The sequence below is a fragment of the Gambusia affinis genome, linkage group LG23 (assembly GCF_019740435.1).
Source record: "Gambusia affinis linkage group LG23, SWU_Gaff_1.0, whole genome shotgun sequence".
Taxonomy (NCBI): domain Eukaryota; kingdom Metazoa; phylum Chordata; class Actinopteri; order Cyprinodontiformes; family Poeciliidae; genus Gambusia; species Gambusia affinis.
The window spans coordinates 2511457-2535142 of record NC_057890.1 but is presented as its reverse complement, the minus strand read 5'-3'; the positions used below and the strand labels follow the sequence as shown (position 1 = coordinate 2535142).

Here is a 23686-nt window from a genome sequence, read left to right as displayed (position 1 = left end):
CAGTTATTTAACAGTACTGCTCTCCACTTAAGGAATTGTGCTTTCCCTTTAAGAGAGGTATTCATTGCTTCAGTGTTTGTTTTTTGTTTTTTTTGGATATAAAGTAAATATAAAGTCTGGACAGTCACACTTCTCTGTCTTGGTGTGCTGCTCTTTCTCTCATTTTTTTTTGGGGGGGGGGGTAACCCGCTGGGGGCTGATGGTTGAGACATGACCACTTCCTGAGAGATGTGTTTGTCACCCGAACGCCTTTACTGGCACAGAAACCACAGGCGCCTATTTGCTTTCAGCATTTGGTTTTTGAGGTATGATTTCACGGTTAGTTTCAGTAGTAAGTAAGTATATCGACTTTGGTCGTTTAGTACCAAAGTCTTTGTTTGGTACTGAAACGTATTTTCCCATGAACATAAACTACTGAAAACATTGCCGACTTCCTTTCGGGCATCTATGCATGTAAACAAACAGTCTCTCAAGCAAATACAAGTGAAAAAAAAAGAAAGAAAAGAAGACATCAACTTTTACATCTTAATTGGATAAATATCACCATAGCAATCTGTGGGGATGATCTGAATATTCTTACTACCGGCATATTTTATCTGCCTTTTTAGTTTTTGAGGAGGAGCCAAATGGCAACTGGGCAGAGAGAGAGACATCAGAGAGCGAGGGTTTGATGAACATGTAGGAGATTTTATTAGTGCCACAGTTGATAATTAATCTAAACACAGGAAATAAACACAAAGACTGCTGGTAGGTATCAGAATTCTTTCACATCAGTATAAATAATATTTTCCTACATTTGTCTGTGAGTGAGACAGAAACTGTTACTTTGCTTTGTTTGGTTTTTTTTCCATTCATACATTTTTGTTTTTCAGTTCTGGTTGTTGACAAGCACCAAAAGAGCCTGAGCATCGGTACGGAGAGCTGTTTGAAAAGTTACACAGTCAAAAATCATTTTATTTAATCAGGAGAATAATTTGATCATAAGAAAAAAAGAGGAGTTCATTTCTATAAATATTTATGTCACAGTTCCAAATGAAATGTTCATTTACCAATCTTAACATTTAGTTCACAAACTTAATATTTACTGTCACAATAAATATTTAGCTCATAACTAAATGTGTAATTTACAAACATATGCAAAAACACTCTTTCTATATTTGTATATGCAAAGTTTGTAGATAAATATTTAGTTCAAAACCTCATATTTAATTTCCAAGCTAAAAATGTAACTTAGAACCTACATTTATAGCTTACTAACTAAATATTTAGTTTTGAATTGTGACAATAGTGTACGAATGAAAATATAGCTTTGACAAATAAAACCCAATTTTCTTCCTTCTATTCCAGGCTAAACCAAATGTATTGCTGTTCATTTCACAATCTTCTCGATTTTGAATAAATCTTTATGTGTGTTGAAGTTGTGGTCTGGTTACTGTTGATGTTTCTGGTGTGAAATCGCTCGCCTCTCATTGGAGGAGCCAGGAAACAAATGAAATTGCATCACTGATGAAGGTCTGTCATTTTGACACCAACAAGCCTGTTTCCTTTTTGAATACCTTTGCATTTTAACTCCTTTTAATTTTTGCAAAGATTTTCTGGTAATAATAATTCTTCCTACACCAACATTTAACATGCATAAATCATGTTGGTAATCCAAGCTGGCCTAAAAACAGAGACGTTGAGTCTGACTTCATGCCAGAGACAGAGATGATGAAGGTTTCTCTCTCGATACAGAATACATAAACATCTAAAAGTAGATCCAAACCATCAGCTCATAAACTTAAAGAACATTCTTGTTACATCACTACATTGCTACTGTTGGATGTTTGCTTTAACAATGTCAGTTTTTGTTTTCCCATTTTTATGCTGCTCTCTCTTAATGCATAATACGTTCATAGAACGATGTTCACACTGATACAGATTTATGCATTAACTCTGCATTAGGATGTGGCAGAGGCTGATTACAGGTGGTAGCTGAAAAATGAGACAGGAGATTAGTGCTCAAAATAAAACAGGATGTTCTATTAAGCTAACAAAGGAAACCCTCAGGGATGTGTGCTCAGTCCTTGCTGGTATATGACTCGCCTGTTAAACTGATCACTTTAAGGTCATTAAATCTGCTGATGAGGAAATAGTTCTCAGATCTGAAGTGATTCCAAGTTATTTATACATACTTAGTGATTTGTTTTGTCTGTTATTTCAACTGAGAGCAATGACAAATTTATCAACTTGATGGCTGCAGTTTTATATCATCCGCTTCCTCAGAAATCTTTGGCTTCCTTTCCAAAGAACTAAAACTGTGCAGGTACATCAAAAACCAGCCTGGATGTGAGAGCTGTTCTGTAGTTCACTAAGATCATGGTGTACTCTTCATCGCGTGTGATGGAACATGAGAGCTCACCAAATTCTGGCTCCTGTTTGTGATGTGGTGAGTCGAGCAGCAGCAGCAGTTACAGCTTATCTATCACATGTGGCTGCTGAGTGCCTATGTGGGCATGATGGCCTCATCATGCTCTCACTGGGGTGACTGGAATCTAATTTGTTACAAATCTACTGGTTCTTCAGCTGCTATCCATCCATTCATTGCCTTTATTGGCTTATCATCGCTGATATAGGCAGCAAAGAACATTTGCAATAGAAAGAAAAACCTGGAGGCAGTTCTGGGATGGGAAGCCAATTATTGGTGTTCTTTAATGCTCTGGTGTCTATTAGAAGAAGTCTATGGGTTTCCAGTATCCTGGGTGGTGAAAATCTGTAGATTAACGTCATCATCTAATGATAATCACTTCATGCATCAAGTTGACAACACAGCTGGTATACACATTTATATCAGTGGGAACATAATGCAGAGTTGCAAGTTCTCAGGACACAGATGCACATTCTGCATTGTTTAAAATATCACTGCCAGAACTGAATGTACTTAGTGTTCAAACTTGTAATAGCATGAGCTTTATGGAATATACTAATAATCTCAAAAATTAGGTGGAATTATCAAGTGGGAGCTAACATATGTATGAAGCATATGTAGATGATGCATATGTAGATGCTGTGTATATCTATGTTGCAACATCTACATATGCAACATAGCAACAACATAGACCAACGACATCTACACATATACCCTCTACTTCTTTTTGACACAAATGAAACCCCATATACATGCAACATCTACATCAACATATAAATAAAGCTTTGAGACCATATGCGTCAACCAAAGACACATAGCAACAACATAGAGCAACAACATCTACACATATTACGTCAACTTATCTTTGACACAAATGGAACCCCATACTAATGGTGTCTTTCTAAAACTTTACCTTACAATTGTTAAAAAGAAAAGTGTTAAGCATGTTGACTAAATGGTACCAATATTGATAAATTTGTATAACTTTCTCAAGGACTGTAGTCATAAAAAAAATTTGTGTTTTGTAGTTTTTGACTAAGCATCTAGATTGTGGTTCAAACCACTTACATTTCAGAGAGCTATGGAAAATGTCTGTAGTCACCACAGCAGTTGGTGTGAATGTTGGTTTACAGAGTTTCTCAGAGACTTCTTGATGAAACAGAAAAGTTAAGAAAGCATTTTTGTAACTCCATGCGCCACGTTATTCTTGTGTTTTCTTCTATAAACATTACTTCTAGAGGAATCTGTGCCGTTATGGTTCCTGTTTACAGAGACGTAGTCTGGCAGATCATCTCTCAGTCAGGCTTCCATCATTGCCATGATGGATGGTGATAACGAGCTTCTTGTGTATCTGACGGATCTTGAGTATGCATCTTGTTTAACCTCAGAGCTACTGCACCATTTATCACAATTTTATTGCAGAGACAAGATTAAGAAGAAGAAGAAGAAAAACAATGCTTAAAAGATTCAAATGATGCGTGTTCCGTAGAGTTCTAGACTTGGATTGATATAATTAATTATTTTTATGCTATGTTTAAGAATACAGTCATCTTTATCAGTTTATTTTGTCTTGAAATAATCAACTTTATTCACATAGCACATTTGAGCAACAAGGCAGTTTAAAGAGCTTTACTTCATGAAAACATGCAAACATCATAAACCCATCACACAGTAAACTGTGAAAGCCAGTAATAGACATTGCATTTGTCAAGCGACATTAATGTCCAGGACAAATAAAATTGTTGCTGCTCCAGATTTTAAATTACTTTTAATACAAAAACTTACATTTTTCACTTTACAGTTCAATAAAAACCTGTTCAGTTAAATCACAAGGAGCAGAAACAAAGTGAGCACATAAAAATGCATCTATTAAAAAGGTCGACCAACAAGGTTTTTGGATGAATTTGCCTTCGATATTCTCTGAACAGGACTTTGGTTGAAATATAACAAGAGAAGATGACGTGAAGTTGAGCTCCCTCCCTCTCGCTTCTAACACAGACGCAGCACTTTTACCCACATTTCTGCAGAGACACAAAAATCAAACCGACCTGCAGTCTGTCCTTATCTCAGAGCCACTTCCTTTAGAACAAGATGATTCTGCTGCTCTGTCTGCTTTACTTGATCTGTGGAGAACCTGCTTGGAGTCTGAAGGTACAAAAGTTCACAGTTGAAGAGGATATTCAACAGGTGGTCGTGGCTAACAACAATCTTTATGTCGCTACAGTAAAAACACTTTATCGGTGGGTCAACCTGAATGTGACCCCCAGCCAGAGACCTGAGACGACTCAGCTTCCCGCAAATTTTAGCATTAACATGCTCTTATTTGATAAGAACAACAGATTGATCAGCTGTGGTGTGAATGAAAAACGAAACTGCTACTGTGAGATTCGGGACCAGAAGAACATCAATAAACCTGTTCATAGTAAATCCATCCAGGTGGGACCTCAAAGGAGCAGCAGTGGGTCCGTCAGCTTTCTGGTGGATGTGAAGGAGGATTCAGGTCAGACTGAGACTTACATTCTGACAGCGATAAAGAACCCTAGAGACAAGACAGAGTGTAGTGATGATTTAAAGACAATCAACCTTCACAACTCAGATCAAAACCAGCCTGGAGATATATTTTCCTGGTCTGGTCGATCAGGTGGTAAACCTGGGATCCAAACTGAAGCTGATGTAGAGTTTGTGGACGGATTCCAGATCAACTCAACAGTGTATCTGTTCTCCAACGTGGCATCAGGAGGTAAAACCAACAAAGTCCGTCTGATCTGGCTTCAGGCTGAAACCAATAAAACTGAGACTCTGAAGTCTCTTCGTGGAGCGACTCTCAGTTCCTCTGGAGGTGAAGGCAGCAGACTGCTGGCCTCCTCGGTCATCCCAGGTGGACAGCAGGTCCTGTGGAGTGGAGTGTTCAGTGTGGACGGAGGAGAAAGTAACACTGAGCTGCTGCTGTTTGATGTCAGTCCTGATCTCAGCAGGAAGGCAAACACAGATCCTGACTTTTATGCATCAGTGGACAAGCCAGTGAACCCAGTAAGTTGCTGTATAGGTTGTGCAGTATTACATATTTATTCCAATAAAATTTTTTGTCATAGTTAAATAGTTATTAAGCAACAAAAAAATCACATAAGTTTTAGAATTTAGTAAGTTTATACAAATTTATACAAGCCAGCATAAAGCAGTTTTCATTTGGAATTAAAATGACAAAATTCTAATTTAATTTCGTCGTGGAACCACTGCAATTTTGTGTTTTCGACATTAGAAGAATGTCGACAAAGATTTGTGCCCATTTGTAATGGAAACGCAGCCACCAAAGAATATTTCTATTCTATTCAGTCTCAGTTGTCTATAAAGGACAGGTTGTAAAATACTAAATGAAGGCAGAAAGGTTCTCACATGCTTCATTCAAAGTGCCAAAATTCGTTCTCACTGACATACTGCAGTGATGAAAACTGTGTCACTTTGTTCACAGAGAGGCATCTGCCTGCTGAACTCGACACCAGCCAGGGTGAATAATTGTGATTGGTCAGAAGTTTATTACCAAGTTGTATAAGAAAATGAACTTGGACAGCAATGTTGATATTTTGCTTCCACCGTCTGGTTTTGTATCTGTAGGAGACATAAATACTTTTGAGGAATATTTATCTGATGGAGTGAGGAATTATGTACATTTGTATGGTTTTTCACTAAATAACTACTTTTATAATAAGTCTCGAAAATAACTAGTAACTCCTGGATGGAAACTGTCCTTCATGGACAGTGTAGTCCACAGAGGAGGCTGTCGGCAGAAAAGTGTAGCGCTGGATCTCTGACCATTTCATAAAAGCAAAACAGAGAATACAGGGTGGGAGTATGAATCCTGGTAGGTAGAGGAGTGATGTAGAATGAAGTGGGATGAGTGTCACTCAGGTGGTTGATAGTAACTTAACTCACTGCTGTAGTTACTATTATAACTTCATCTAACACTGTTTTAGTGTAATGACTAATGTGTACAATATTAACTTATGTTCTCTTTCCTCAGAATAGTATTTGCATGTAGCCATTCACATCATGTCAGTGGCTTTAACTTAAAATAAGTTAAATAAAACCATCTTCATTGTTGTTTATTAGTTTATGACCTGTGTGTTCAAGTAGGACTTACATATTTGAATTTGCCTTTCTGTCCAATATAAACAAAAACCAAATAAACATATTTACTCAACTTACATTTAGCCCAATTAATAAAGTCTTTAAGGAAAACTTTACATTTCTGTGATTCTTTAGAAGAGGGACAAAATAGGTCCTATGGATAAAGCACAACATTTGAATAAAATATACACAAAATATAATTTTTTCAAATATCTGACTAAACTATCCTGGGCCATGTGAGCACAATGGTTTTGCTTTCCTGGTGTTTGCTGAATATTTTTTTATTTTAAACATTGTAGTAGATGGACGGTGTCTTTAAAATCCCTTATCCTGGAGCAAAACTCAATATATTATAATAGTTTAAAACAGTTAAAGGAATACTAAGATAATGTATTATGACAATTAAGTATAAGTATTCAAATAAATAATTATAAAAGTATCAAAAAAATGTAATTAAGAATCATTTGTATATATTTTTAACTCAATTGAAATTTGTCCCAGGTTTTTGTCAACACCGTCAGACATAAACACAATGTTAAAAAAAAAGCAGGCATTATTGGGGGGCATCAGAACTTCTGAGGACCCCATGACGTCTCCCTTTCTCTTCCTTTGCTAACAGGGCTAGGCAGCTCTAGTGAGCTTATGTTATTCTTTATTTTATTTTTTTCCCCCAGTTTTATTCCTAAGTTGCTCGTCACAACCATAATGTGTCAACACCATAACTGACCATTTACAAAACTTTGATGAAATTTTGTGAACTAAATGCTTAATTTTAGTAAACTAAAGATTTCATGGACCTGATGAGCTACAACATGACCTCCTTCAGAACAACATCATATAAATAGAAGTAGTTTGGCATTTTGTCAACTCCATCAGACTTTTTAACTGACAGTGTGACTCTTTCAGTGATGGTGTTGACAAATCTCACTTAAATGTGCAGCTAATTCATTTTAATATATTTTACATAAATGGCATTTCTTCACATGTATCAAGTATTTCGTTTAGTTTGTCACCGCCTTCAGTTCTGTGTCAACTCTGTCAGATGGACTTTATGTTGTTTTTTGTTTTAAATAATATTTCTTTTGTTTCTTGAGAAGCATTTGTCTGTAAAACTGAGAAAAAATATCACTAACAGGGTCATTAAAAAAAAATTTTTGATTTATTTTTGTCAGATGGTGTTGACAGCGTTCTGGGTCAGGTCCATTAAAAATTAAATTTTCATAAAAATGTTGCAACTGGGAGCAGTATCTTTATATTTCTAAAACATTATTTGTCATATTTGTATACATAAGCTTCAGAAATATCTTTTTTAAGAATTGGAAAAATTTAAACCCATTTTGTACCATTTCTCAAGATTCGCTGATTTGTAAAATATTTATCAGATCATCAATAGTCATCCGATGTGATAATGTGTCTATTTCTTAGTCAGAACCAAAGTCCCTAGAACCAAAGGTTGTTCTGTTCAAGAAGAAATACATGAACTCTGTGTTGGCGGTGAAGCAGGGCAGCTGGACGGTTTTCTTCATTGGAACAAGCAACGGGCAGCTCATTAAGGTCAGTGGTTATGTTTCAGGAACAGATATTATATCTCATCTTTGTGAGGATTTGAGTTTCCCTCAGGAAAATTAAAATTACTGTACAATGCAGGCATGTCAAATGGTTTCACATAAAAAAACAAATACAAAAATGGTAAATATCTGTTCTGCTGTTGTCAGCTTCCTGTGGACAAGAACAGTCGCCCAGCATGTCCAAAGGAGCACTACAGGGCCAGTGGTAATGAGAAGGTTTTGTCAAAAATCCTTCTGGACCCAGTGGATCATAAACACATATATCTGCAGTTTGAAAAACAGGTAACCTATTTTTGTTTTTTAGTATTTCATATTGACTTTACTGGTCTGCATGTTATCTTTGGGTTTTCTTCCAGATTGAGCGTGTAACAGTGTTGAACTGCGGAGAATACACTAGTGTGGAGGACTGTCGTACGGATCCATTCTGTGTCTGGTGTGTCTCTGAGAAAAGGTCAGAGAAACTTCAGGTGCGGCTAAATCCTTCAGAAAATTCTGAAAGTCGTGACAACATGTTTGGATTTCTTTTCAGCTGCACATTTAGTCAAGATGACTGTAAAGACGACTGGGTGTCCATCCCTGATGAATACCAACAGGAAGTGATTTCCTACAGAGTTGAGAAGGACGCCACAGGAGAGGTGGATCAATAACAGACTGATGACTTTATTCATTTGGAACTACAGGTTATTGATTTCTTCTATTCGCTCCTTTCTCAGGTCAAAATAGTCGTCAAAGTTCACCTGACTGTGGCTCAGAAGAGTCAGTCTGAATTTACCTGTGAGATATCTCCAGACCTTCGCTGGAATTGTCTACCACAACCTCACAACCCACAATGCACTTGCATTCTGTCTGACGATCTTAATGCTAAAGGTCAGTAACGTTTGGTAAATAGATTTGTCATTGGCCCTACATCATTGCAAAACTCTTAGGCTTGAATTATTTATCATCTGGCTTATCATTAAATATTACCAATGAAAACCACAGTAATAAAAACTAAAATTTACATTAATCGTGATTACAGTATATTTAAAAAGCAGGAATAGCAGAAAGTAAAGTCATAATGAGCCCAATTATTACAACCTTGTGTAAAAGACATCTTTCTGACAGAACATGATAACCTGTTCAGTCAGATGTAATTTAACCAGGGTGCAAATCATAAAAATCCTAAATCAAGATTCAGTAGGAACTGTTATTTGTTGATACAGTATGCATGAGGCTGGACTAAAATACAACTCTGTTGAAATCCCTCAGGGTTCACTTATCTATTATAATGCTCAATAAGAACTATTTATCAGCTTGGTTCCTATTCATCTTGCTGTCATCAATGTAAGGATGCAAAAAAATAAGTTATTATTTTTCATTGTACCTTTAAAAAAAGAAGACAGCTTTATATTCAGTGAAATTCTGCCAAGAAACTCTATGCTTCATTTCCTATGGTGTTGATATAAACTTATGTTGTATCAAAGCAGGCTAGTCTGATAAATCTACCTGGTAAGAAACACTGAACTAGTTACCTGGGTAACCAGTGACTAAATCTACTTTACCCAGAGTTATATAATCTCAATAGTACAAAGATTACTTGTTTGTTTTACTTGTTGAGTGTTTATTCTCTCACTCACATGAACAATTTTTTTGATGAGAGCTAAATAGTGTATTTAGTTCCAAGACTAAATAAAGTAGTGCAGTCTTCCTGTGTGTCAGTACAAACATCCATGTTGCTCCACACTGCAACCAAATGCACAGAATCTCATCTATACTTCTGCATGTAGCCAATTATTTACATATAAAAATACTTTATACTTTGACTACAACACATAAAAATAAAATACTTCATCTACTTGCCTCACTTTAATTGAACAGAACTTTATTAAATAGAATTTCAGTAGCGGATGAATTGTAACGTTTCCCAGCTTGTTTGGTCTCATTCATGTATTTAATGTTTAACTAGTTAAATAGCCTCCTCCTGTCTATATGTGCACACTGCTGTATTAAAATGTTTCCTACTGTACAGTATTTTGTCAAAATAACTGCTGTAATTTTTTTTTCCATTTGCAGAACTTGATGTTACTGTATATATTGCATTCGGCCGAACAACACTGACAAAGCAGCTAAAGCTATTCGACTGTTCTGACCGTTCACTCTCGTAAGTTCATTTACACTTTACAGATTTAAAATTCCAAGATATTTTAATCAGCCAAAAATAAATCTTAACCACAAAAGTTTTCAGATGATAAATGTGGTTATTTATTTAGGGAAGGAAAGTGTCCTAAATAAACCTGGGCGAATGTGAAAACGTAGTTAAGACGAGAAAAAAAGACATTGACATGTTTTGTGTGTTTTTGTACCGTTTGTACCTGGAATAATTATTACTGTCGATGTGCACCGATATATTACTACAACTATGTTCAGCGCCATGTTGTTTTCTCTGCAGGTGTCAGCAGTGCATCAGAGCCGGATGTGGCTGGAGGGAGAAGCGCTGTACCTGGGACAGTGAAGGAGTGCGGAATGTAATCAAACATTTTCAGATGGTTTTTAAAGAAAAGTCAACAGGTTTACCTGTGATGCATTCAGTTTTAAACCAACATTTTCCTGAAACAGTTATATACTGACCGGCGAAAAGAAGCAGGTCAGAAAATGGAAGCAGACATTTGTACCTGTTGAATTTGTTCCTGTTCTTTGGTTTGCAGGAGAGTGTTTGCCGAAGGTCCACCTCTCAGGGAAACCTTGTGGTGAGTCTAAATGTTTATAACTTTCCACACAGTTCTTCTGACTCTCACCCTAAAGCAAGTTCAGAATACCACCAGAGAAATGAAAACACTGAGGCGGTTTATTTTGTGTTTTCTGACAGCGGCCGGGGAACATCTCCGTCTTTCCCAGACGTGTGTCTTACTACGGCAGAAATAACGCTACTTTGAGAGGTCACAACCTCACAGGTGTGATTGCCGTCAAGGTCCACGCAGAAATGGACTGTTCCCCACAGGAGTAAGTCATTCTTTATGCTAACCTACCAATTTATGAAAGTGAAAATGTTTAAAAATGTTGGGCTCAGCCTTTGAGATTTGTGAGTCTGATTTTCATTCTTATGCTATAATGAGATCTAAAATTAGATTCTTTTTCCTCTGTTCCAACACGTCTGACTGATTAGATCTCCAGTTTGGAACAACAATGGTGAGAGTCTGACGTTCCACATTCCCAGAAGAGCCAATGAAGCTGAAGCCAAAGTGTGTGCTGTCCTGTCTGATGGGAGTTGCCATGGCGAGGCTGATATAACCTACCAGTCAGCGCCATCTTGTACTAGACTGGAATCTTCCGTTTCCTGGAGAAGGTAACAGAAGATATGTGATTGCAGAAATATCCACATTTTATAATGGGTATTAAAATAGCTTGATATATTACACAGATTATGGGAGAGATCACTATTTAAGCAGCAGCACAACTCAAGTTGAAACTCTAAACTAGCTAGCATGTGTTGACTCATTTAATGCAAATATGGTGACGAATGATTTTAAGGTTTCCTATAAAGAGTCACTTTAAGTAACGTATCAGTATTGATCACACAATCAGCACCAGTGAGGATTAATGATTAAACTGTAGAGGAGAGTGGATAGTTAATGGATCCTAAAAAGACTTAAAACCAATCATTCATCTAAAATGACGCCACAGTTGGTTTGTTTCTAATGTTCACAAAATACTTACAGTGGAACTTCTCAGCAGCTTATGTTTTATTATATTTCCTATTAAACATAGGCCTGATGAAGACAAAATCATTTCACACGTGGATCATTCTTACAGGTCTAGATGACTGTAATGATTTTCTTCTCTCACTGTTTCCGTCATCATACAGTGGGAAGAGGAAGATCACACTTTTTGGATCTTATTTGGATTTTGTGGAAATGGTCGTACACCGTTATAACTCATACATGTATTACCACAAGCAAGAAGCAGTTCCTGAGAACAAAACCTTTGAGGTGGGTGGATGGACACACACATATAGGTTTGCATTTTAGGACTTATTAGGACTTTGTATTGATTTCCATTCATTTTGGTAACTGCCTTTCTGCCTATCACAGACATTTTTCCTAACCGTTTATATGCGAGGCCTGTAGGACTTGAGTGGCTCAATTATTGAAATTCCTTGAGGCAAATTATATGCCTCGAAGCTTCGTGAAATTATCTTTAACTATTTAGCACCATGTGTTTCAACTGAACAGATATTTCTGTTGCGCAATGTTCTTACTTCTGTCACCGAGTTGTTGACGAATGCTAAGTGCTAGCTAGAGATAGGAATTGACAAGAATTTATCACTGTCAATTCCGTTATCGATTAGATTCTTCATCAATACTCTTATCAGTTCTAATTGAGTTGGGACATAAACTCTTTAATTCAAAATACGCACCACGTTGTATTTGATTCAAACAAAATTAAAGCTGACTTAAGTCAAGTGAAATGCACGTCAGCCATTTTTGTGCAGACACATTTGCATGTTGGGCTTTTCAGGAAAGATATTTCAAGAATTATTTCAAGATATTTCTGATGTTATGTATTTTCTCCTGTGTAATTTTCCTCCTACTTGCCTCGATGGCAGCAGTAGCTAAAACTGGGTGAGAGCTTCTCTCTGAGCCAGCTTCACTCTGGCACTAGTCCTCAACTAGTCATATTCAGTAGATTAGAATATTAATGAAACGTTCATGTATTTCAGTAAGTCAGTTCACTTGGTGAACACATTATGTAGGTTAATGCCCCACAGGTAACAGGTTTTAACACATGATATTTAACATTAGACTATCATAACAGACCAAAAAAAACTTTTTTAATGCAGAAATGTCTAAATTATTGGTAATCAGTCATCCATACTAAAAAGAAAATCTGTAATTCTATCGGTAATAGAAAAAGTTTGCACCAAAGAAGACATGCAGAACTTGGCTGACAAATAGTTCCCATGATCTCTGACATCGTATTCAGTTTTTATTGGCTCATGTTGTTAAGATTTTATCACATTAGGTTATTTTGTAATAGTCACTTCAGTCACCAACACATTCACCTTCTTGTCCTCTGGTGGTAAATGTAATAACTGTGAATGTTTTAAAATTCTCTACAGAATCTCACCTATGAAACACCTGAAGGAAAAACTGCCTGGCGGGGCTACGGAGTGCATTTGAACGTAGCCAATGAAACATTGTATTGCAATGATATAAGGTACTATCCAGACCCACAGTTTCCCACATTTGTATCAAGGAGGACAGGAAACAACGTCCAAGTTATGATCCAGGTGATTCTGTTTTACTTTTAGGATCTACATGTGAAGAACATTTCCGTTGTAATTTGTTTCCGTTTTCTTCAGTGTCTCGACTGGGACCTGGAGATGACAACAGAAGAGTTATCAGTATGGGGCTTTAGGGACGGCAAGCAATACCCCTGCATCATGAAGGGCAAAAATAAAACGCATACTGGGGCAAACTATTTCATCTGCCAAATTCAAAACACAACTCATGTCAAATTTTCTCAGTTAACGGTAATATTTTTAATCTGCAATGTACATTCTGAACATTTGTGTGGTGATACATTAAACAGTGCTAGTGTACAGCAGTGCTGCTTGTAATTTAGCTTAAGTCATTAAATCTAATGTTTAGTCTTCACGCTGACCTGAAGTCATAGAGAACAAATACAACCTTTTGTTAAAAAAAAATAAAAAATACAATTTAATATAGTGTCATTTTTTCTTCCAGATTAAATATGGACAAATGACAGTACAGGTGGGGAATCCACCTCTGTTTGATCAGTACCTTCTGATGCTGCGCCTTCTGCTGGTTCCCTGTGGTACTGCAGGTAAATTTCAAGAGCGTGTGTGATGTGGAACTTGTGCATATATATTCAACCAACATAGATAGATAAGATAGATAAGATAGATAGATAGATAGATAGATAGATAGATAGATAGATAGATAGATAGATAGATAGATAGATAGATAGATAGATAGATAGATAGATAGATAGATAGATAGATAGATAGATATTCACATGTCAATTTGATGTAAATAGTCACATTTTTTTTCTTTTAAATCTGTCCACTGTTTAGTGCTGGTGATTATCTGTCAGTGCCTTGCTATGAAGAACAAGCCCTGATCATCGGCGTCCTTTTCCTCCTCAGAGTTCCAGGAAATACGTCATTTGTTAAATGTTGGATTCAGTGATGTTAGATATGACATAGCTTCTTGCAATAATTACCTTTATGCTGAACAGTAGTAATTTGTAAGTGGAAAACCTTTTCCATGTTTTCATTTCTTGCAAACACTTTGCCATATGAAAAGCTAACAGCACCTGAGTGAACACCATTATGGTAGAAAAGAGTTATTGTTTAGAATAATGGAGAAAACTGCAGCAGGTTAATGTAACTAAATAAATTGCCAGAGTAAAAGACGGCGTTTATCTCCAGATGCTGAGGCTTGGCAGCTTGCTGCTGTGTGTTTGTTCAGTTTAATCAAAAGAACTGAGAGGTTCAGTCATTCTGTTCTGTGATTCTACTATCACTGTCAAATCATGTTGATCAGAGACTGAATGTTGTATTATACTAATTCTTTTATAGCTTATTGCAAGTAACAACAAAATCTGAAATGTGATCAAGGGCATAAATGATAATCCTGTTGATTTTATGTATAGACTGACAAATATTACAAAACTAAAAAGGTTTACATGCATCTTAGATCCTTTAAAAAAAAATACATATTTACTCTTTGTCTTATGCTTGCTTCTTGATATTTGGATATGTATGTAACATATTTCAAAATCTGTGGCAGAAATGAGTGATTGCATAAATATTCACCTCCTTCAAAGCAAGTGACCTAATCCAGCCAAGTGGTGAGAGTCGTCTCCCAACGAGTGGCATGGGGATCAGCTGAGAGGAGTGAGTGTATCAGTTAGGGGATGGATAGAAAAAAAAATCTATAAGGCTATGAACATCCTTTTGAGTTCAGCTCAAAGAATGGGAGGAATATAATCTCTGTGATGATGTGCCGGGATCAGACGACCTCACAACCTGAGAGACCATGAAGAAGAAGAAGAATATAGACCCTGGGAAGTTTGTAAAGGACGAAGGTAAAATAAAAAAAATAAAAAAATCGAGGCGACAAAAAGCCAAATAGCTACAGCTGAACACTGGCTGAAAGGAGTTGGATATTTATGCAATCGCTTATTTCATCTGACATTTTTTATTTGTCAAAATCAGTTTTCACTTTAACAATTTATTTTATCGATGTTTGGTTATTAAAATCAATAAAAGGCGGTGAACACTTTTTATAGGCACTGTGTATGTGGGAAATGTTTTGCTGTGCTTTCTGTAAGTCGTATCTTCATCTTTCTTTGTGACGCGTTTGTACAAGAGGTTGACCAATATTGCTGTCGATGCCTATCAGCACATTCAGCAGCCCAGCTGAAAGTTAATATTAGGTGGGATAATAAAGGTAATTTCATTTTAGATTAAAAAAAAAACCAAACCTAACACACAAATCAAACAGAAGATGTAGCGCTGGTTAAAAATATACTGCACATCAGTGTTTGCTTTTTTTTTTTTTTTAAATGTCTGAAAAATTCAAACCTGTGTGGCGCCACGTCACTAGACTAGAGGAGGCTCGGTGCACAGCTGCCACCTGCTGGTGGAAATGAGTACAGATTAAGGTTGGGCGATAAGCAAGACAGAATAAATCTGCATTTGGAGGCACAATGAAGAAAATAAAAACTAAGCAGTTGAAAGAGTTTTTATGTGCGCCATTAAATCAGAATTAATTATTTTTTTCTATGAGCTATGTATTTTGGCTTCAGTCGAGAGGCCAAATAATAATAATAAAGAAATTTCTCTGAAAAGAAAAAACAACCCTACGTCAGTACAGATACAGGAAAAAAAGAACATGGACTCATTTGAAACACCACCACTGTAAGGAACTAGAGACTTCATCCCAAAGAGAACTAGAGAATATGTGAACCCAAAAAATGTTCTGCAAAGAAATTCCATCATGAAAAAAAGGAAACATAACTGGAGTGATTAGAGAAGCTTTTATTAAATGAGCTGTTCGGTAAAAAAAGACATCCGTGACCATTTCCAAAGACGGCATTAAAACTGAAGCTCAGGGGAAAATCTGACGGCAGCAGAAGACTTGAAGCTTCAATGTCTTGATTTCTCATCCTGCAGAAAGAAAGAACGAAAAATACAGTTTGTGTTTTAGTAAATATTATTCACAAGAGTTTGAAGCAGCTTGAGCAGTGACACGGTGAGGCGGTAACCGTGACTCCGTCTACCTTGATGACATCAGCCAGCTCCTGCAGGACCACTTGGTAACGCTCCTCCATCCCCTTCAGGCTTTCTGGTTTTACCATCTGCTTCTGAATCCCGGGGCTTCCTGCCTCCATCACCATCCGAAGGAAATTATTCTCCTGAGGGAGGGAAGGGAGAGAAACTCAAACTGCTAAAGAGGAACATTCATTCAGTCAGTTTGTTACCAATCATCATTTCAGCCATGGACATTCTTATTCTGGCCAGAATTTGACCCTTTATGACCCAAGTTTCAAATCTCCTCCTTTGATATTTTTGCTTATATTAATTGTGACCAGTTCTTTAAATGTCCTGTGAGTGAATATATATTTGCCCATTTATAACAACTGGAACTTTCAATATCCAGCAAGTTATTTTCGCAATTTACAGTCTATTAAAAGAATGTCCCTCAGATTAATTTCACTACCTGCTGCAGCTGGGGGTGGGGGTAGGGAGGTCATTACGGTGAAATTACCGTAATAACCTGATATTGGCTGGAAAGTGCAACGTCTCTCCTTTCAGAAACAGGTGGAATTTTTCAGATAGCACAAAGTGTGGTGGAATAACAGTACTGCAAATTTGGCTGGATTGTCGGGTCTACGTTCAGCCTGGAAGGGTTAAAACAGGGAAAACCTCCTTCAACACTCAATCATCTTCTAACCATATGAACAGATTATAAGTGGGATTAAATGTAAGGGTGTCCTAATGTATTCTTGACAGAAATCTCTACTCTCTTCTCATTCCAGATCAGTGACTGTACCTGAATCCTCAGCAGAAAGGTGAAGGCCAGTCCAGGTTTTCCGGCTCTCGCTGTTCTTCCGATCCTGCGTGATGACAACAGACGGCGGGACAAAAAAAAACAAAAAAAAAAAACGTGACTTTTAGACAGACGGGAACAGAAGGGACAGTTTGAAGGAGGAGTCAGCGGAGGCTGCTGACCTGTGAATGTAGGTCCTGATGTACTGCGGAGCGTCATAGTTCACCACACATTTGACATAGTTGATATCGATGCCTCTGGCAGCTGCGTCTGTGCTGATCAGCCTGCGTGGAGGACGGATCGAGTTAATACAGCAGAGCGGTCGTACAAGCTGCAGCGCAAACAAAGCAATACCAGAGAAACCAGGAAAAGTCGCCATCGTTTCGGTGTTGCTGTGTGGATGTTAGTGATGTAAAATGGCCGTTTTGCTCCCTCTATTAACATTTTGCATTTCCTCAACACAGGACGTTCTCCTACATCAGTCCATCTGTTCCTATCTATCAAGTAAAAACTTTTCCAACTCATTTGAGTACCAAATTGAGCTTAATGAACCGTTTGTTAACTCGGATCAACAGGAACACGTGCGACTGAATTGAAACAACTGTTTTTGTAAGTGACATTTGTTGTGAAATGCTGGTGTTCGCCATAGGAATAAACCGAATCGGCTCGCTCTCTGTCACTGGAACCATTCCCATGTGAACGGTCCAGTGTGCTTGTGACTCACAGCTGGATCTTCCCCTGTTCAAAGTCCTTCAGGGTGTTCTTCCTCTCGCCGGGAGAGAGGCGTGACGAGAACTCGGCTGCCTGCACTCCGCCAAACAGCTGCACCAACCGGTAGAGCCTGGAAAGCAGAGGAGACGGATCAGATGACACACACCGAGAGGCACTGAGGCGAGTCCCTCCGTCTGTCCGTCAGTCCCTCCTACCTGTGTGCCGTCTCTCTGGAGTTGGTGAAACAGAGAATGGGGCGGAGCTTCAGATACAGGATGAAGTGAAGGATGAGTAGGGGCTTCTTGTTCATCGTGCACGGGACATAAAACTCCTGCAGTCAGCCAAGAGGAAACCGTCTCAGAATTTCACCCTCCGGTTCCAGTTATCGGTTTGCCCATCGAGTCAAAAGGCAGAGTCTCACCGCGAGGCCCTGGGGGAAGTCGAAGCGATCGACCACGGCCGTCGTGCTGCCGGACGGGCCGTGAACGGAGCTGAAGAGCTGCGGCTGGTGGAGGCCCAGCTGCTGCAGCTTCTCCGGGTTCTGGGTGAGCGTGGCGGAAAAGAGCAGCTTCTGGAGCGGCGTCTGACCTGGAGACAGACTGAGAAGAGACGCAGCGTGATGCGAGGCCACGATGTCGACGTTTTCACTTACAACACGACTCAATCTGTTCCACAACACACCACCGGTCCTCTGACACGCCAACAGTTTAACAGCGTTTTGGGCCGAAAAGCTCAGGCTGCTGCCGTACATTATCTTAGGAAGCTGGATTAATAAAGTAATCAAATCAACTCCTGCATTTGATTTATTTTATTATTACGAGGTAGATAACACCTGGCTGCTGTGATGCATGCAGGCTCCGTCCTCCTGAACAGGGCTCTGGCCTCTGGTCCGGCCGCTGAGCGGTACACCGCCTTCAGCACCTGGGTGAGCCATGACTGGTGCATGCTGTCGATCATCCTGTCGGCCTCGTCGATTATCTGTCAGCAACGCGGACAGAAAAAAAACAGACGCGGCACAACATCAGAATCCAAAGAGTTCTGCTCTACGCAGCGGGAATACTGTGGTTTTTAGGAACCTACCAGAAAGCGGAGATGTTCCAGACAGAAGGCGGGGTTTTTGCTGATGTGATCGACCAGTCGGCCTGGAGTAACGACGACTACGTCTGCTGCGTTGCAGCTCGCACTGCCTCTGAAACAGACAGCAGGTTGTTGGCTTTGGATTTGCAATATTGTTTTTTTTTTTGTTTTGTTTTCTAAATGTGCAGTATTATATATTTTCCAGGCACAAAATGCCATTTTATAGCACCAATCCAGAAGCTTTGCCAACTTCAGTTGTTATAAAAATGCTGCACATACTAAACTTGATAAAAGACATTTTGTCTTTGTAATTAAACATCTTGAAATTGGGCCTCCGTCTCTTTAAGAAACTCCTACTTTTTCTGTAACTCCGCCTCCAAGAAGTCATCACAACATGGCTCCTCTATTAACCCTTCAACAAATTTTTTTACCAGCGTTTCACTGATAAGTAGCTCCTATAATGATCTCAGCAGATGAAGAGTTCCACCAGATGTTTGCTAATTGCTGCTGGCTAGTCTGAAGGAGCTGAGAGGGGGAGAGGAACTCTGAGGTGGAAGAAAACCACAGAGCTTGGAAACTGCAGCTCAGAAGAGGAGCTTTGTCCTTGAAGGCGTCCTCACCGTTGCTCCGAAAGCGAAGCGCACTCCGCAGCAAACGACCTCTGACCCCCCAGCATGACCACTTTCACAGGAGTTCCTTCGGCGTACGACGCAAACACTTTGTAGACCTGAACCAGACACACATTAACCTCAGGACACTGTGAGGGTTTAAACTTGTGCAGAAATGGTCAGAACGTTGCGACCTGCTGCGCCAGCTCTTTGGTTGGCAGCACGGCCAGAGCCCGGATCTCACACACCGTCCGCCCCATCAGCACCTGCCAGGAAACACACACACACACGTCGTTGGGAAAACTGCAACAGCAATGCTTGATCAAAGCACCGCAGGGGAAATGCTGGCTGCTCACCTGAATGACAGGAATGACAAATGACAGAGTCTTTCCGCTGCCTGTTGGTGCAGAAACACAGAGATCTCTGGGTCTGTAGCCTCCTCGACCAATCAGGTGTCCATGTTGAGCGCCCTCCAATATGGCCGGGATCACCTCCGCCTGCACTGAAAACAGATCGCAGGAGTGTTATGACTTAGACTGTGAATGATCAGCCACTTTTGTTAAGTAAAATGAGGAGAAGGAGGAGAGAGCGGTAGAAAAGCTCATGAGGACTGAAACATCTGCTCTACATTGTTGATTCTGCCTGATACTTGCTCTAGGCCATATTTGGTTAGATTGGAAGATTGTACTCAAACGTTGAATTTCTTAGAATCTTTAGGAGGCATAAAAGGCAAACAGGAAAAAAAAATAAAACAGTCAGTTTGCATAGAATTTGATTAAAAAATGTGGCCATCTTACAGTTTGTAAACAGCTTTAAGTCAACACAGCTTACGTTCCTAAACAAGGTTTGGGCTCATGCAAACATCAATAATAATGCCACGTGTGGATCAGTTAAAATGGTAAAATACACTGGGCACCTTCAGATCCAAACAGAGGACACAGACAAAATGAAAAAAAAAAATTAATATATATATATATATATATATATCTTATATATATATATAACTTTTTGAAAAACTTTGTTTTGGCAGAAATGACAAGTATGCTTTTGGCAGCATGCAAATCTACTTTGATACCAATTTAAGCTCCAGACCAAAGTTTCTTCTGCTAAACTCTGCTGCTAATCTCACAGTCTGACCTCAGATTAATCATGACAAAGATATGAAAAAAAACAACAACAGTAAAACATGGACAGTAAAAGCTTCTCTTTTACACAAGAGGAATCTTTAGATGAATTCTCAGTGGGACTGAATGATCACTCGGTTTTTTCTGTGACACACAGAACTTGATGAATAACACCAGGCATAGAAAATGGACCACTATTTATTCCTTAAATACAGTTTAATAAAATCACAGCAGAGGCTGCTGGGATTCTTACATGGCCACCTTCTCTCTCTCACTGCAAGTCATTTCCTATCTGCAGGGTTGAAGTTACTAAGCAGAGCAATGATGCAGGATAACACAGGCTTCGTTGTCAACAGCTGTTTCCCAAAGTAGCCCCGGCTGACTCCCAGGTGAATCTACCGTACCTGGAAAAAAGTGCTGGATTCCATTCGCCTCCAGTTTCCTGAGGAGCTGAGCAGAAACCCCAGAAACAGAGGAGACCGGAACCAGATTGCATTTAATGTCTCTGTGAAAGACATCGGGCTCAGCGAGCCACTGAGGCAGGACCCGCTTTACCTGAGGAAAAATAAAGACCATGGAATTAATGGCAGGAATCTTTATTTTACTAAAGCCATGAGGTTTTATTCCCCCCTTACATGTTTGTACCTTATTAACAGGTCTGCTTTCAAAACCTCCGAGGACACGGAATCCTGTCGCTGCAGACGAATCCCTGTTTGGCTCTTCCACTTCCTGTTCCCGCTCCGTTTCGCACCCGCGGCTCTCTGGAGAAACACCCGCTGCTGACTGACCTGAGATCCAAAGACAAAACTAAAAACATTAACGGAACAGAAGTTACACAAAAAGTAAGAAAAGGTCAAAACATTACTATGTGACAGACAAAACATTCAAATAACTTTTGATCCTTCTGTCTCATATATAATGCTAGAAGTATCAGCATCGACTAGCTTCACCGCTGAGAGCATTCACAGATGAGATAAAGAGGCCAGACATTTCACACACGTTCTGGGTTTGTTGCACCTCGAGTTCGCACTCGGACATCAGGCAGAACGCAACATCATAAGAACATTTCTGCAGATTTTCTGCCCAGGTCCCTCTTGCAAAAGAGATCTGGAGGCCAATTGAGTTCAGACTCAGGACAGCAGAGACACTTCCTGTTTGTAGTGAGGGAGATGTGACCAGTTAGAACACACCTCCTCTGCTGGGAAGAAGTAAACGGAGAGGAGGATTTAACAGCGATCGTTAACCTGAATTTCCAACTTGCTGGGAACCTCAATCCACCCACTGCAGTCACAACTGAGGCCTCAGCAGGTAGAAAGAGAGACGCTGTTCCAAGCAAAGTTGCCTCACAACATAATATTTACTGTTTACTTGCAATCTGTAAAGTTCCAGAACATGGACTGCACAACTCTGTCTTCATTTTATGGCAATCTTTGAAAAAGAATGTCAAGAGTTATTAATGGTGTTTATCAGGCATGCACAATATTATTGGTATCGCATTGGCCGATATTAGTTGTAAAATTTAATATCGGACATCGGCCATTCCGTCAAAAATAACTCACTGATAGAAAAGACATTGTTTTTATATGACAAATCAGTGACAGTGATGCCTGCAGCACAGCACATTAAATATGCACTGTTTGAGTGTTGTCATTGGCTTAGAGAGAGCAAATGTCATGAATAAATTTGAGTTGAAAGTGTTGCGTCATTTTCAGCCTCCTTTTTAGCGTTTGCATTTGGTAGCAGGCGAAACTGACAAAGATAATGCAGTATTTCAATTCCACAGTAGAGAAAGCCATATAGTTTCAGTAAGTAGGTATAAGAAAAAATATTGGTATCGGTTACCGGCCAAATGAGTTATTGGAGCTTATTGGATATTGACCAAAAATCCAATATTGTGCATCCCTGTTGTTTATTCTTGTTAGTTCCATCTGTTTGTGGTGAAACAGTTGCTAGCAGTTAGTTCCAGTTGGTTTGCTGAAGGGACTTCTTTATGATTGGGATCATCAGTAATGATCCATATAATTACTGATGTGGATCTCTTGCACATCAGTAATCAATGACTAACACTTTAAATCAACCAGGGCCTAGAGACAGCAGAACAGTAAAAAAAATATTATGGTAATATGAAACATGTGAGCCTAAAAAAGAGAGAGAAAATCCCACCCGATTCTTGACTCCTCTGCTTCTGATCCGCAGCTCCTTTTCTCTTCTTCTTCCCCGCAGGCTCAGAATTGTTAGAGTCTGCATCAAGCAAAACTTCAGCTTTTGATTTTCTCCTCTTCTTCTGCGGCTGCTGTTGATGCTTTTCACTGCTTCGTTTCTCGTCCTTGGTCTCCGACGGAACTTCCTGCTGCTCGGTTTCTTCTTCACCAGTCCATTCTCTCTGCTTTGCTAAGCTCTGTCTTTGCTTCTGTTTCACCTTCTGCTGCAGTTTGGTCAACAGCGCTTGGGAATGGGACACCTTGGACATGACGCCATCCTCGTCGTCTCCAAGATACCTGAAAAGATAAACAAACTGATGCCACAACTACTGGCTGCTTTCAATACTACAGGCTTATAAACTCTTCAGTAGATCGATATTGGATTTCTGTTGCTTACAATGTTGTTCTATCTATTCAAAAGCTATAAAACGCATTTGTTGAATCAGTTTTGATCTACCCAGTCTAAGCTGATGTTTTACTTTACTCTTTTAGCCGTTTTATCGTGTTTTAACTAGAAACTGACCCAGTCTGACACAAAACCCTCCAGCACTAACAGCTTGTACTTACCTGTTGACAAGAAACAGAGACATTTCAGCTGGAAGACCAAAGCATTGAAAAAAATAATCCAATTCAAACTACCAAAGGTGGCGTATGTCTCCTAGAAAAGTCACCAACTACTTAGACTAAACAAGACCCATTACGTGCTCCTCTTTCAAATAGTTTCTGTCCTAGTTTAAGAAAAACGCCGCCATACTGCATGTTATTCTCATGTGCGTCAAACGCGGGCTTATGACGCAAGTCAGTCGCAC

The 23686-nt window shown here is 39.0% G+C and overlaps 2 protein-coding genes and 1 long non-coding RNA gene across 3 annotated transcripts in view; 2 read left to right on the top strand and 1 right to left on the bottom strand.

Annotated features, from left to right (window-relative positions):
• Positions 1-23686, top strand: part of rerg (RAS-like, estrogen-regulated, growth inhibitor) — a 91194-nt gene that overhangs the window by 15180 nt on the left and 52328 nt on the right. The window lies entirely within an intron of this gene.
• Positions 8263-8717, top strand: LOC122826315. Its single transcript, XR_006369764.1, has 3 exons — positions 8263-8382; positions 8457-8551; positions 8630-8717. It is a non-coding gene; the product is annotated as an uncharacterized LOC122826315 (long non-coding RNA).
• On the bottom strand, positions 16125-23667 carry LOC122826311 (ATP-dependent RNA helicase DDX51-like). The gene is made up of 16 exons (XM_044108019.1): positions 23445-23667; positions 22840-23174; positions 21322-21464; positions 21081-21231; positions 19909-20054; positions 19747-19818; positions 19565-19671; positions 18948-19056; positions 18700-18845; positions 18289-18466; positions 18083-18198; positions 17881-17997; positions 17339-17440; positions 17160-17223; positions 16387-16521; positions 16125-16273 (listed from the first exon to the last, which is right to left on the bottom strand). Exons 1-16 carry the CDS (start codon positions 23465-23467, stop codon positions 16253-16255), a joined length of 1965 nt encoding a protein of 654 aa, XP_043963954.1. The 5' UTR covers positions 23468-23667; the 3' UTR covers positions 16125-16252.

What these genes read in the sequence shown, in the direction of transcription:
- LOC122826311 (XM_044108019.1), bottom strand. Translation starts at nt 23,467, where the DNA reads ATGTCTCTGTTTCTTGTCAACAG. An exon ending in GCAGAGGAGTCAAGAATCGG is followed by an intron (nt 21,465 to 22,839) that starts GTGGGATTTTCT and finishes TTTGGATCTCAG; the next exon opens with GTCAGTCAGCAGCGGGTGTT. An exon ending in TGGAACATCTCCGCTTTCTG is followed by an intron (nt 18,846 to 18,947) that starts GTAGGTTCCTAA and finishes CGTTGCTGACAG; the next exon opens with ATAATCGACGAGGCCGACAG.